The 14152-nt window shown below is 40.2% G+C and overlaps 1 protein-coding gene across 2 annotated transcripts; it reads right to left on the bottom strand.

Moving 5' to 3' along the window:
• Positions 1 to 3609: 3609 nt before the first annotated feature.
• LOC149077034 (uncharacterized) lies at positions 3610 to 13722 on the bottom strand. 2 transcript variants are annotated; one of them, XM_089242640.1, is made up of 4 exons: positions 13326 to 13722; positions 10134 to 10528; positions 6798 to 6930; positions 3610 to 4000 (listed from the first exon to the last, which is right to left on the bottom strand). In XM_089242640.1, exons 1-4 carry the CDS (start codon positions 13380 to 13382, stop codon positions 3803 to 3805), a joined length of 783 nt encoding a protein of 260 aa, XP_089098766.1. In that variant the 5' UTR covers positions 13383 to 13722; the 3' UTR covers positions 3610 to 3802. The 2 variants fall into 2 exon arrangements, with proteins under 2 accessions (XP_089098766.1, XP_089098767.1); XM_089242641.1 differs by having other exon boundaries at positions 3610 to 3997.
• Between the last annotated feature and the right edge of the window lie 430 nt (positions 13723 to 14152).

Here is a 14152-nt window from a genome sequence, read left to right as displayed (position 1 = left end):
TCAAATAAAAACATAACAATTTGTTGTGATTCTTCAAGTAAAACTAGTTGTTGTTTCAAACCAGTAAAGCAGCATGAAAATGAGAGGTATGTGGTATGTTGCATTATACTGTAGTATTTTCATGATAGCAAACCGATGGAAATTTCATGACCCCCAATACCGGATACTATGTTTTGCATTTATGCAGACATTTCCGATACACGTAGTAAAAAAACTAATTGGGCTTGGACCCCCACTATCGCCTATCAAATAAAAACACTAATTGTTATAACACTCCAAGTGAAATTTGTTGTTTTACTAAATACGGTGTTCACATCATGAAAATAAGTAGCATATGGTATGATAGCGTGCATTTTTTTTATTTTCATGCTACATATTGGCGTAAATTTTATGCGCCATAATACCGGTTAATATGTTTTTATGTTTACCACAGAATAATTTCGCGGCAAAACGTATATAGCAACCAGTGTTATATGACACCCAAGATTTACACCAATATCTAACAGGAAAATAAAAATACATGGTATTACCACAAAATATTGTTCATTTTTCATATACCAGTATAAAACCATCATTTCACTTGAAGAATTTACAATAAATAGTTTTTTGGTTTTATTTTATAGGTGGCAGAGGGGTATTTGGCACAAAATTCTCTCTCTCTCCGTTTCAAGCAATATTTACGGGCATTTTTCTTCTAAACAAAAATATCATAACATGAAAAGGAATTCTTCAACGATCTAAGCCAGTGTTGGTTGAAACATTTTTCAGCCCGTGGCTCCCTTTTGACCATACATTTTCTTCACATGGTCACCCCCCCCCCCACCCCCACCCCCTCATCTAAATGTCGAGAAACTTTCCATTTTTGAAATTGAATTTAATCAAAACCAAATTCATAATGGTCAAAAAATTGTATAAATAAGGTTGATATCTAGAACTTTCGACCAGGCACGGAGGGAGAAGATGGATGATCATCCTTCCCGAATAGCTGAATTATATGAGTCTGTGCAAAATACTAGTATTTCATTGGCGTTTGGACGAATTATTTCGTGTGTGATCGTAAAGGGGTTAATCATTCATTCTACATGAAAATGGCTTGAAATTTTTTTTGAAAGAGAAATAGTATCTGAAGAGAGATTCCGAGGCGTAAATAAATTTATCTGCTCGAGTGACAGTTACACATTGGAGCCGCTGTGCGGTCGTGTGGGCATCGTGCTGGACTCTCAACCTGACGATCCAGGTTCGAATCCCATCGACGGCATAGTGGTGGTCGGCTGAAATTGGTTTTCTACGATTTTCCAGCTTCGAGGTCTTCATTTGAAAAAGTCTCTCCACACAGTGCAAGTAGACCTACAACATGATACTAACATAATATGAAAATTCAAGCATTTTCATCTTTACTTCAGAAAATGGATGGCAGCATATGAACACAAAACAAGCGCGACGCGACAACATAAATACGTTAGAGCCACCATAGGAGTACGCAGAATTTTCCCTAGGGGGGGTTTTCAGATTTTTTTTCCATCTCGGTTTACGTTTTTTCCTGAAAAATAACACTATAATCTTGTTGGCTCAAGGGGGGTGGTTAGAACCCCAAACCCCCTTTGCGTACGCCAATGAGAGCCACACATACACTCAGAACACACATTCCGGCACGTGCCGATTCGTTTGAATTTCCGTAGAGCGTAGAGGAATGTACGGTTAAGTAGTTACTCATTGGATTCATTTTGATTGGCAGAAAAACGTCGAAAAAATCTTCGTTAGAAGAAACATTCGTAAGCAGAGGTAAACAGGGTGATTCAGAAAAGATGGGGGGGGGGGGGACTTTAAGAGGTGATAGTACACACCAATGCAAACAATTGTCATCAAAGAATGCTTGGTGTAACATGAAACGCAAACGTGCAATCGCGTTTCAAAACAGCCGCTACACAAACGTTAAAACTGCATTCCTGTTGAAATTTATCAAGAGCAAAAAGAACACCAAGCATGAAAATGTAACCTGGGGAAATACGCTAAGTATTTTCATACTGAAATGTATGTCTGAGTTTTCAGTATTACTAAAGTGCCCCATCATCAGCGTGAAACTGATAGAACAGTTGCACGCTGGGATAACTTCACAGAGCTGGCGTCCTCACCTTTTATTCACTGTGACGCAGGCATGCATACGGTTTCTTCTTCTTCCCCAGGTTATATTTCCATGCATGGAGTTCTTTTTCTCCCGATAAATTTCAACAGGAATGACGTTATAACGTTTGCGGAGCGGCTGTTTGAGTTTCATGTTAGACCATGCATTCTTTGCTAACAATTGTTTATATTGGTATTTACTATCGCCTATTAAAATTTTTCCCATCTTTTCTGAATCACCCTGTATATCACTGCACTTTCATCATTGAGTTTCAAGGGGTCATTCAAGTATTACGTCAGCATCGATGGGGGAGGGGGTTTCCGATTTGCTGAATTTTCATGACAACATGGTTTGTATGACGCTTACGTCATCAACCACCCTTTATGAAGATATGAAATATTCTTAATGACATTAATTCGATGCGCCAAAAACGGAAAAGAAACCTTTTGATAGTTATTGGACACCTGAACTTACATTCTCCCTATATTGATAACTCCCCTACAGAGCCACTTTAGTGATCTCTAAATATGCTCTGGAAATGTGTCACGCATCCCTCTAGTGATCCGTAATTATGCCGCGGATCAGTTAATTAATATGAAAATGTCCCGCGGGTAACTGGAGTGATGTAGAACCGTACTGGGGGCCGCTTAAGTGCTCTAAAACTGTGCCACATGTCACTCAAGGGATCTCTAAATGTGCCACGGATCTTGAGAGAGATATCAAGGAAACATTTTGTTTTCTGAGTATTATGCTGAGGTGAACTCGGAAGGAAAAGTCATCATGTCTCCGCCGGGACTCGAACCCAGGCCCTCTTGCATACCGGGCGAGCATGCTACCATCTACACCACTGGAGACACGGCCTTACCTTCCTTATTTCACGCACTGGGACGTGAGGCACTGAAGTAGAGACATTAGTAGCTTCTCTTAACTTCAGGAAATGGCCCCCGGGTGGGACGGTTTTAGAGAGAGATAGATGGCTTTTTCTCAGCCCGAGATATATATATATCAAGGAAACATTTTGTTTTCTGGGTACTATGCTGAGGTGGACTCACGCCCCAGTGCGTGAAATAAGGAAGGCAGGGTCGTGTCTCCAGTGGTGTAGATGGTAGCGGTATGCAAGAGGACCTGGGTTCGAGTCCCAGCGGAGACAAGATGACTTTTCCTTCCGAGTTCACCTCGGCATAATACCCAGAAAACAAATGTTTCCTTGGTGCCACGGATTGTTTAAGTGTTCTGGAGCTGTGTCGCGAGTTGCTTAAGTGATCTTTGAGGCCTACTTCAGTGACCTGAAAGTGTGCCACGGGCCACTCAAATGTTAGGGGGTGGGGGAAGTGCTGACAAAATTTTGCTGACAGGGGGGGGGGTGTCAAAAATGGCTAACATCTTGCTGCGTAATACTTGAACGGCCCCTAACGTATGAGAAGTGTTGAGCCTCATAAACTGACTCACGAATGATCGAGTCTTTAGAAGAAGAAAAAAAACCTACATCCATTAAGAACCAACATTTATTGGACTGTTGTATTTTTTGCTCATCGATCGCCAATCATCGGAGAGTGAGTTTCAATTCACGAAAAGTCACAATCTCATTACCGTCAGCCAATTGGTAACGGTAATGATTGTAACTTTAGATGTACAGAGAGAGAGCTTTCAAGAGACGATGGATGATTGTGAGGCGGGCAATCAATACGGCGGGTCGACTCTGCAGAACACGTTTTCCGTCTTATAACCGTAAGGGTCAGCGGGATCCTCGTTGTCGAAGATGCAATCAAACCCTGTCGAATTTCGTTGCGGAAACAGGAACCTTGGTCTCAGATCTCTGGCAGTTATTCGGTAGTCTTTTGTCCAGTCCACGTTGTCGCCATTGTTTGGCGTTTGCTGCTGGATAGAAAAAAGAAAAAATAAGGATACAGCATCATTCCCGCTTGGATTTACGAAAATAAAAGTTTGTGACTCGCTGCTGTTGTATGTACATTCTGTCAGACCAGAATGGAACTTTTAGCCGAATCCCATCCTTTCAGGGACGACTGTCGGCATACGAATTGGCCAGGCAGGCCTATGAAGAAGGGGGGAAAAAAATCAAAGAAAAAGTTGAAAAGGATTGGTCAAATTGGTCTGTCAGGCTAATACAAAATTATGCCAGAGAAAATGGCCACCTCAACAACATCATTTATACAACAAGAAGCAGGATCACACCATTCAACGAATTTTACAATCACCAAAAGCAGATTTCCATAATCAATTCGCAGGTGAGGAAAAAAGAGGAGTAAAAGCACTCTGCTGGGTGTCGCAGCGCAAAAACCTCATATATGAATTTATATAGATTTATGTAGTTCACAAAAGTTCTTTCAGTAATTTGATATTCAAAGTCCAAAGGTATGCAGAAATAAAAATTTACAATACTAATAATGAACAAGTTCTGTTCAGTAAGTGCTCATACTAAAAATACTAAGAAATATATTTATAAAGAAAATTATCCGTTATTCAAACGTACCAATGAGTAAGATATGAATATATCAGTGAAAACATGAAAGAAAAAAGCAAAAATTCAAGAATTGATACAATATATACGGCATATAATTTGAAAATTATAACAAATTCCAATACAGGTGGAAAATTTGTTGAGGCCTTCTATATTTCCTCAACATTTGAATGTCGTATTCCACTATGTCCTAAGATGTTGATGCTCAAATTCTCTCATTCTTTCAAAATGATCTTTATTGATATCCTTGATGTAATCAAAAATGTGAGGAATTCCAAGATCATTCCTAATATTAATTTCTCTTATGAACCAAGGTGCTTTATCAAATCTCCTAAGAATCTTATTTTGCACAGTTTGTAGATTTTTAATATTCATTTTACATGAATGAGACCATGCAGGAGAAGTATAAAACAAGGTAGGTCTGAGAGAGAGTATGGTCTTATATAAAATTATTTTATTTTTAAGGGATAATTTTGCTTGTGGGAATGTGATTTTATTCAGCATTCCTAATACCCTATTTTATTTTTGACAAAATCAATGTGAGGTGTAAATGAGAGATTTTTATTTAGTATACACCCTCTAAATATTTGACTTGTCAGACTGGTCTTAATACTTGATTGCCAATCAAAAGTGGTTGTCTAGGAAGTTTTCGCCGTCGTGTAAACCAAGCAAATTTGCATTTGTTGAAATTCGATTGTATTGCTGACTCATCACGCCATGACCCAATGTAGTCTATGGTTTCCTGAAGATTTTCTAAAGCTTGTGTTACTTTCCTTCCACTGCATAATACTGCACAATCATCAGCAAACAGAGCAATATCATTTATATACAACAAAAACAATTGTGGGCCCAAAACACTGCCCTGTGGAACAGAAGCACGTATGGGTTTAATAGCTAAAAGTTTGTCCTGAATTTTGACTTGGAAGATTCTTCCCAAGAGATAGTTGTAGAAAAAGATGAAATGAGGCGGAAATTTTAGATCGATTAATTTTGACAACAAGGTGGCGTGATCACAGCGATCAAACGCTTTAGATATATCCAAGAAAGCTGAAGCTACAAAATCAAAGTTATTGAATGCCTCTGTAATATGTAAATTCTGTGCATAGGCGGTGATAGACTTGGAAGTCTGGGGGGGCACGGTCATTATTGCTGGGGGGGCAAGATGATGATGATGACAATTCATATATGTATATATACATTAGATCAGTCGACTCCACCTTTGACGCTGGGGCGGGGGGGGGGGGGGCAGTGCCCCTCCACGTCCCCCCTCCCCGTATCTCCGCCCATATTCCAGTCTCCCGAAATTGTTTCCTTTCGAAAACGCTCGTGCACTGGGAACGCGTTCCAATATGCGCATCCCATCGCTACGCGTGGGGCGTGTTGACATCATCGCACTCGGGCCCCGCCCACTCGCGAACGCTGCACGCGACTCAATTTGCGCTTAGCCTTAGATCTGAAACTGTGCCGCGCGTCTCACTCAAGTCACCTGTAAATATGCCGTGGGTCACTGAGGTGATGTAGAACTGCACCGTCGGTCACTTGAGTGATCTATAAATGTGTTAGTATTCATTTTTACAAAATTAGGTTTGAGGGTACTTAAGTGACTTGTGGAAATGTGCCGCGGGCCAATCAAGTGAGGTGAAACTACATCGAGGATTAGTAATTTGAACACATCCGCGGCATACTTAAGTGATATGAAACTTTGCCATGGATCACTTAAGTGATCTGGATTTTGTGCTGCGGGCCACTCGATCTGTAAATATACCTCGGGTAACTTAAGAGATCTGAAACTGCGCCTCAGGTCACTTAATTGATCTGTATTTTGTTCCGCGCGTCACTTAAATAAGTGATATGGATTTTGTGCCGCGGATCACTTAATTGATCTGGAAACATGTTAGTTCAGTTTTACAAAATTAGGTTTGGGGCATTGCCGTAACTAGGCAGGGGCGACCGGGGCCTCAAGCCAAATGGGGGGGGGGCTCACAAAAAATTTACACTTATTTTGCATATTTTTTTTATTTTTAGGGCCTCCCCCCCCCCAAGAAAATGCCTGCCCCGGGGTCACGAGAAGGTACGCTACGGCCTGGCTTGGGTTCGTGGGCCACATCGAATGACTTCGAGGGCTACATTAGGCTAGCGGGCCGAAGCTTGAGCATGTATGATGAATACTAAGCGAAATAGTGAATATTCAATCACCGTTTTCACCGTCGACTTCGGAGTCCCGCATCTCGTGAGCATGTACTTGATCTGGTCGGGGTCGATTCCTTTCTTTCTCGCTATGAATTCCAGGTACTTCTCATACTCTCGCACGTTGAGCGATTTTTTGCCCCTTATATCAAAAGAAAACAACACAATTATCTGCACGAATCTGTTAAGAGCTCACGTTATCATGTCATTTCAATTCACTATTAAAAAAAGTAATTAAAATATTATCAAAACATATTATCAAAGGGAACACCAAATACATACGTCCATGTTATAAAAATCCTGTACAACACCGATTATTAATTTGCTTTATGACCAAAAGAAGTGCTTGGCTTGTGTTCCGTATAAAAGGGAATGTCCCGTAATTCAAAGAATTGTCACATTTTCCTCGCAAAATGCTTTCAGGGGACGTTTTTCACCCCCCCCCCCTTTTTCCGAGGAATGCTGGTTATGTGTTTGAGATGCGCTGCCATCTGCCTTCCGGATTCGCAAGCGAACAATTCGGCGGGTTATTTTGCTTGATGAGTCATGAATTTTTAAATGTCGTATGCTTTTGATCAATCAGGCCTACAACATTTAAAAAATAATAATTTTACTGCTGAGTGCTCCAGAAAGAATCAATTACCACTGGTTTACTGTCAAATTTATATACAATGTGGTCATAAAGTAACTTTGCAGATATACGAGCCCATAGCGGCCGCAAAAGTCAGTGAACGCGAAGGAAATTCGAGGTGTTTTCAGAGTATGCGCTCCAGGAGGGGAAGAAAAATAAAAGCTTAGCTCTCGTGTTAACGGTCACAGCAACAAAATTTCGAAAAATTCAAACAGCAATAGTCACTTTTATGCATTGCGAGGTGATCGGCGCAGTGAAAAACCAGAAATAGCTTTGGAACTGTACCTGGAGCACCATAAACACCGGTGTAGGGAGCAAAAAAAGAAAGATCTCACCAAGGGTTTCGTGCGCTAACCACTCGGTGGGCGACTTCCTGCGGCAGAAATGTGATCTGTTTTGGCTGTTTCCACATGTTTCTTTGTCTGCGTCTAGCGCCGGCTTATATCAAGTACCGTTTCAATACCATTTTTGTTTTTATACTGTGCCGATCACTATGCAACCCACAAAAGGTTATGACAAGCTAAGCTAAATTAAGTTATTGCCAGCTATTTCATGATCACTCTGTATATAGAGTAGTCTCTCAAGCGAACACAATGAGAGTATAGTAGACTCTTTAAAAAAAGTCTCACCACGGAACAGGCCAACACAACGATACAATTATTCAATCATTACACTTCACTCATAGTTAGCAAAAGTTGATGGCAGATGGCAGCACTACACATAACAATGATTACACTGCAACAAACTTCACGATAGGTTCTCAACACGTACACGCACATTCCAACATGTACCGATTCGTTAGAAATTCCAGAGAGGAATGTGGACGAGATGCATGTGCGGTTTAGTAGTAGTAGTAGTAGTATAGTATACGCTCGACTGTCCGGCCTAGTTTAAAAACAATTATGCATGAATGATTTTACATTTTTCATTCCTGAAGAGGTCTCTCCGCGTTCTCTTAAAGTCATTCTTCCGCTTTTCTGAGGCTTAATTCGTCATGCGCTGGCGTATGGCGCAAGGTTTTGGAGACCCTACTCACAGAGTCACATAGACTTAGTTGACAGGGGTGTAGAGAAGAGCTACGCTTGCTCTTGTTGGCACACAAAGCTTGGAAAAAAGACTTGATTTCTTGAATATGTTGGAAGAACGCGGGTGTCGGGGCGACATGATCGAAGTGTTTAAAATTTTCAACGGGATGGATAAGATGGACCATGAATAATTAATACGCCTTCAATCGACTGCTTCGGCGATTGATTAGGGACAATTCCACGTTGTGGTATCGCAAGGAATTTATCGTTGTGGAATCTTACCAACGGGAGTCGTGACTTCTAACACAACTGACACATATAAAAGAAGTATGATTAGCATATTGGGGTAAATCCAGAAGCTATCCGTAATACAACCATAAATAAATATTTCTTATGAGTATTGTATGATATTTTATCACGTGCATATAGTTTTTAGTTTTTGCAATTGCATTTTTAATTGGTTTAATGTAATTTAGAAATATATGGCATCCATATTTGTTTCGGGCATCTTTTTTATCAGCCACCTCGTTGTGGGCTTGTATTTGTATTTGAATTACAGTACTACCTCTTTTCACATTTGTATAACCATTTATAAATTATATTATAAATTAAGTTTAAATAATTTTTATAAGAACTTATCCTACGTCTTTTACGTTAATGCTTTGTTCATTTTGAAAGTTTGTTTGTACTGCATTTGCGCACCTTTTTGATATAGTGTTCCCCTTTAGTGATGGTCAGTTTCCACGCTGCCCCCCCCCCCCCATGAAATTTAAAATGTGTTGTTTTTTATAAATTGCATATCATAAACAATTGAAGCAGTAAATTACAATTTCACAACCCTAAATGTGTGTCCTAAATGCAATAAGAATAAATGAAAAGGACCGATCCCACGGGGGCTCGTTGAAAAACACCTTCTTTCACACCAAGCGTAACCCTGGTCTATCGCCATGAGTAATTTGCTACCAAGTGAGTTGTGCCGGAAGCGTGTGTGTGCGTGAACCTATCTAAATAGTCTGAGTGCGTATATAGTGTTGTGTCTGATTTTTCTGTTGAAAAACACTACTGTACACAGTACCGTCTTAACGCATGGGCCTACCTGGGCACGGCCCGCAGGCCTCAAGAGAAGAGGGGCCTCAGAAAAACGAGACGTAATTGAATTTTTCGAGACTTTTCCAGGTAGGGCCTCAGAAAAATCCCTTGACCCGGAGGTCTCCCATGATGCTCTTAAGACGACCCTGGCTGGCTGTACAATGTAAATAATTTTATATTTCCTGCAACTGAGTTAAACATAATAAAGTTTATCTCGAAATATGTACAAATTTTATTCTTAGACTTCCTTTTTCTGTAGTAAATTTTTGAAGCAGAACAGTTTAGAAGTGCGTAAAAACCTTTTTAAGTACTCACCTGCACTTCGAGGTCAGGAAACATGAATAAGAGCGGGTTTTGGTATAAAAAAGATTTTTGATGGTATGGGGAAGAGTAGGAAGTGAGTACTATATTTATAGAACTCCGGCCGATCCGGCTTTTCTGTAAACCGGCCCGCCCTTTCATCACATTAGGCCAGATAATTCGGAGCCTGCTGTAATTAATTTTTATTCGAAAATGGCTTCAATGCCTGACTGAGTATACTCGTATATGCATATCGTACATGAAAGGTATTACTACAAAATAAATGAATTTCTTATTTACTTGGCCAACTGCCTGAAGTAAATGCCAGTGTCGACAGTGGTGATCCTCTTGCCGTCGATGACTTTAGCTTGACGGAGCCACTTGTCGCTGTTGGTCAAACTGATGGTGTCGGCGGTCTTGTTAGGATTGCCGTACACGGCGAAAAGCTTAAACAAATGCCTGAAGGCTATACGGTCGACGGGAAACGAGAAATAAGTCTCGCTGTTCCACTTCTTCGGTATGAAAGTTCTCATCTCGTGGTTCGGCGTATGCGACTGGTACATGTCTTCGAACGGGTCTTCGTCGTCGGACGACAACGGCTGACAGAACAACGGCGGGGGAGCCAATCGGGCTCTCGGACACGCCAATTTGGTAGCGTCGTCGGTAGCTGCGGGTGATCCGATCTGGTCGGCGATCTAATCAAAAAATATATATTATTACTTCACGCAGACACACAATATATCTATCCTTACCTTCAGAATAGATTCAACACGCACACACGGCCTTAAGATTGAATATCCTCGCAGCATGAGTGTTCGAGGCTATCCTGGGAGTTGAGAAAGTCTCCTCCCTTATACGATCCATTAATCTTGTCCAGTAATGAAGAATAAAACGCCTTTAATGCCGGAACTGGAAAATCTACAGTGAAGTTTTTAGGTAATGGGTTGAAACACTTTCACTAACAGCCCATCAAAAATCTCGTCTCGTAAAAGCCTATTCCTACTCCCAAAATGAAAACGTTCCCTCTCTTAAAATATAATATTCATTGAGGAGGAGCTGTTCTTCAATCAACAAGAAGTAGATGAGCTGTTATATGTGTGTGAGCATCATGTAAAATTCAAATAACGAACACACCTTCCGAGAACCAAACACCGAACAGGGTCAAGTACTGTATTATCTATGTATAGCGGTGTCGACGGACAAGCGGAGCAAGGAGAGAAAATCCTCTCTACGTAAATTAATTATTCAACAAATACACTGGAATATTTCCCCTCTTTTACGGCATTTGACTTTCCTTTGTTGTATCTGCGTCATTGAAAGCCGAGCAGAAAAAACCCTGATAGACAAAAGAATCAACGCCGAATTTAGCAACAAATTCTTCGCTCAAGAATCGATTTTTCGGACAAATATAAAAAAAAATTCATTACTTACTTTTTTGGGGAGAAAATATAACTAAAAACATTTTTTCGATAAAAACTTCACGTTAAAAAATCTTGAAAAATCGTAAGATACTAAAAACATCTTAATTTATATACAGTAGGGTAGACCGGGGCTAGTTGTCAGTATTTATTCTTTTTTTTCTATAATACAGAAAATTTGACCGATGCTGCAGATTGCGGTCCTCCTTGGCTACAAAGTAATGACAAAAATATCACCTAGAATTGTATACTCATTTCGGCAAACTTGTTTAAAAAATAATTAAAAACTATGCCAACTTGTGTGCCCCACATCTGAGGTAAGTTGGTATAGCATGATGATTAACCATTACAGTGGCGATCCCGAGATATCTCGGGTTCTTACAGCCCTCTCGAAACTTGACAACCCCAAGCCCAAATAAAGTTATAAGTTTTTTTCTCCTGATAACATCTTTACCCCCCCCCCCAGTCACGTCAATCAACTGCCAATGAGCGGAGTCAGCTTTTGTTCAAAGTCTGATAATTGATACACTAAAAATTGTCAAAATACGCTGGCAAAAATGCACTAAAAATACTTAAAATAGGCACTAAAAAAGTCATTTATAATTAATTTAAGAAAAGAAAAAATAACTAAAAACCTAATACTAAGTGTCCGAAACTGGCTAAGAACTGGTTGTACTTATTCCGTCTACTGTTTCAATTCCATCTTATAATAACTGCATTATTTTCAAAATAAAGCTAAAGCCCGTAGAGAAAATGAGCATTTATAGAACTCCAGCCTATCCGGCTTTTATGTTATCTGGCCCGCCTTTCCATCACGTTAGGCCGGTTATTCTACTGAATCTAAAATAACTTGATGCCTAAATAATGTAATACCTAGCTTTTCACGGTTGTTTGTAGTGCATTTGAGTGTGTGTGTGTAAAAAAAAATAAAATGGACGATGGTGTAACCATTATCGACACATGGTGTACGTGTATCGGCACGCGTATGTCGATACACTGCTACTGCTATGTGTATAGTCTCGAAACTTCGAGGTTCCGGATAATCCGAGGTGTTAGAAATCTTTCAAAACCTCTCCGTTTTTCGGAAATTTCGTAAAGAACGTGTTTTGTTTCATTTCGTGTCATTTTTCCTATGAACGAATTCCAGTTAGAAGGGAAATCTTGATTCTCCTAGACTTTGGTCTTCAGGTCAGAATTTTCCACAGGTCCCTTTATAGTAAATTTATAGCGTAAAAAAACAATATTCATATTGGGTCCCCAGGCCTCGAGCTACGGTCAGCCGCCTTTATGTGGAATTCATGTGTCTTATACAGATTCAATGGGCTAGATTCAATTCTAGAATTATATGCCCTACATGGCCCCACATACTGCAGCAGGATCCTCCTAGGCTGAGATCTTTGGGGGGAGGGACAATTGTACGCATTGGGAGGGGGGGGGGGGGGTTCTTGTCTACGCTCATATAAGCAACAAATATAAAGTCGCACAACAACTTGCTCGATTTGTCGAGCGACAAGTCACAGAGCACGTGTTGCATGACTTTGTAAATGAGTGTGGACGTGTTCTGCGACTTAGACTTGCGACTTTTCATAGATAAAAGTCGCAGAACACCCGATTTGTTTTGCGATTGTCGCAGAACATTGTCACGGAACACGTGTTCTGCGACTTTGTACACAGTGCCGTCTTAACGCACGGCCCGGGGGCCTCAAGAGAAGAGGGGCCCTCAGAAAAACGAGAAGTAGTTGAATTTTTCGAGAATTTGCGAGGTAGGGCCTCAGAAAAATGATTTGGTCCGGGGGCCCATGATGCTCTTAAGACGGTCCTGTTTGTATATGAGTGTGGAAGTACACTTAGGATAGACTTTTCACGCCCCCCCCCCCCCACAGTCATAGTGTGAAAAAAACAAAAATTATACGAGAATCATCTCAGCTTCCCGCCACCTCGCAACCTAACTAAAACTGTTTTCTATTACTTAAGGATAATCCGAATTTTCAGTAAACCGAGGTTGTCTCGACCCTGTTCACCTCGGACTATCGCGACTCTACTGCAGTACTATAATGCATATAAAATCACTTACCTTTTGCAACTGCGTCTGAAGCATACCGTTCGTGATTCGTAAATATTCATCTGTCATGATCAATCATTAGAAGGTAACTCTAAAAAACTAATACACCTCTAAGTCCATCAAAAAAATTATTTCATATAATTTTTTTTACAAAAACAATAAAAATCGCATGTTCAGAAAGATATCATTTTTTTGTCACTCATAAAACCAAGTTATTTTCGGACATCTGAAATTAAGAAATGCGTCGATTTTTCTCACTCACTAACACACATGTTCAGAAATGCATTATATCCTGTGCTAAGAGAACGCAACGGATAGATACAACGCGAAGGAGGGAATAAATGTCTAAAACTGAAAAAGCTCATGGCCAGTGTCTAAAGATCTCGTATATTATCTCTCTCTTTCTCGGTTCTTGGTCCATTCAGTTGATTACAAACTGTCGTTACTTTTGCTCGAAATTGCGTGATCGTCTCACTTCCCCCCTCGTGTTTTTTTTACGGTTGTGGCCATGTCCATTTCATATATATTTTTGCCTCTTTTTTTTTTTTGTATTTCCTCTCTACAGGACAGGCATTCAAGGTCCAGTGCGCTTTGACATGGACACGGGCTATCGTGCTGGCAGAGGACCCTGAAAGTCAAGGTCGAAAGCCCATGAAATATTCAAAGCACTGAGGTTTGTTTTGTTTTTATTCGTGTATATAGCTGCGTTATAAAATTGATGTAACCCTGAGAAAAGAGAAATAATTACAGTAATACCATGAAGTTACATGGTAGATGAGACCAACAATAAGCGGATAAGTTGAATTCACGTAATTCGAGGTACGATTTTGCATAAAAGA

Source organism: Pholcus phalangioides, unplaced genomic scaffold (assembly GCF_987345545.1).
Source record: "Pholcus phalangioides strain wild (caught in Gottingen) unplaced genomic scaffold, Ppha-v1.0 ptg000015l_1, whole genome shotgun sequence".
NCBI lineage: Eukaryota > Metazoa > Arthropoda > Arachnida > Araneae > Pholcidae > Pholcus > Pholcus phalangioides.
This window is presented reverse-complemented; position numbering and strand designations above follow the sequence as displayed.